Below are 1,141 nucleotides of genomic sequence, written 5' to 3'. Positions count from 1 at the left end.
TGGCTAAGGGCCAGAGGAGCCTGGAGAAGAGCCCGCGTGGCCCAGGGAAGGGAGCAGCATGTGGGGCACAGGCTGGCGCCCCTGGGTGCAGCACTGGACGGGGAGCACAGCTGCCGGCCCTGCACACTGAGTGCTGGGGGCAGGGGGCTTCTCCAGGCTGGGGCTGGGGCTTCCAAGCTTTCCTTACCAGACGCTCGCAGAAGCTCCATGAGTCCTCCATCTTCAGCAGCTGCTTGAGATCCCTTCTCTTCAGAAACCTTACTGCACAAAGCAGCGTTTCCCGAGAAGCCTGGAGAGCAGCAGAGACCCAGAGATGGGCCCTGTGGGGGGGGCTCGGCTGCCTCCTGGCCTGGAGCCTTGCAAGCTGCAGCCTCCTCCACGCCTTGACACAAAAACATGACTCCTGTGCCCTGGGCTGTGGTGCCGTCTCCGTGTCTGTGCTGCTCTCCAGGCCTCTCACAAAACGCTGCTTTGTGCGGCCAAGTTCCTGAAGAGGAGGGACCTCAAAAAGCCCATGAAGAAGGAGAAACTCTAGAAGTTCGGCGAGTATCTGGTACGGATGGCCTGGAAACCAGTCTCAGCTTTGAGAAGCCCCCTGACTGTGGCATTCAGTGTGTGGGGCTGGCAGCTGCGCCCCTCCTCAGTGCTGCACCGTGCACAGGACCGAAAATGCACAGCGCACCACATTTCCAGGCAGCAGCCCAGTGTCAGTGGCTGGGGGCACAGAGCCTTACATTGTTGAAGAGTGGCCGGAGTGCCTCAGCCAGCCTTGGGGCCGTGGGGCTGGATATTAGGATATCTTTGTTCAGGAGTACATTCAGGAACACTGAGAGGGTCATCCTGACCACCTCTCCATCTGCATTCCTCAGTAGCTCCATGAGGCTTTCAGACAGGCTGCACATTTTTTTGGCCTGTGTGGAACACAAGGCTGTGCTATGCATCCATGAACGGCTGCACCGCCAACACTGCTCCAATAGTGTAACCCCACCCTGCTGCCATGGAGCCCAGAGGCCAAAGGCCTGTCCCGAAGCACTCAGGCAGCTGACCAGCGACACAGGAGAGCTGGGAGCAGCTGCCACAACTCCCAAAGCCCAGCTAGCTCCAAGTGATTGAGTTCCCCAGCCCCGATGCTGCCCGTATG

At 59.7% G+C, this 1,141-nt stretch overlaps 1 protein-coding gene across 1 annotated transcript in view; it reads right to left on the bottom strand.

Moving 5' to 3' along the window:
* Positions 1-1,141, bottom strand: part of MROH9 (maestro heat like repeat family member 9) — a 5,245-nt gene that overhangs the window by 960 nt on the left and 3,144 nt on the right. Inside the window, 2 exon segments of the mRNA XM_017728387.1 lie at positions 188-289; positions 735-933. Of these exon segments, the coding sequence (XP_017583876.1) occupies positions 188-289; positions 735-933 (301 nt within the window).

This window comes from Corvus brachyrhynchos, unplaced genomic scaffold (assembly GCF_000691975.1).
Source record: "Corvus brachyrhynchos isolate BGI_N302 unplaced genomic scaffold, ASM69197v1 scaffold1013, whole genome shotgun sequence".
In the NCBI taxonomy this organism is placed as follows: Eukaryota; Metazoa; Chordata; class Aves; order Passeriformes; family Corvidae; genus Corvus; species Corvus brachyrhynchos.
The sequence above is the reverse complement of the archived record's forward strand: the minus strand, read 5'-3'. Positions and strand labels throughout refer to the sequence as shown.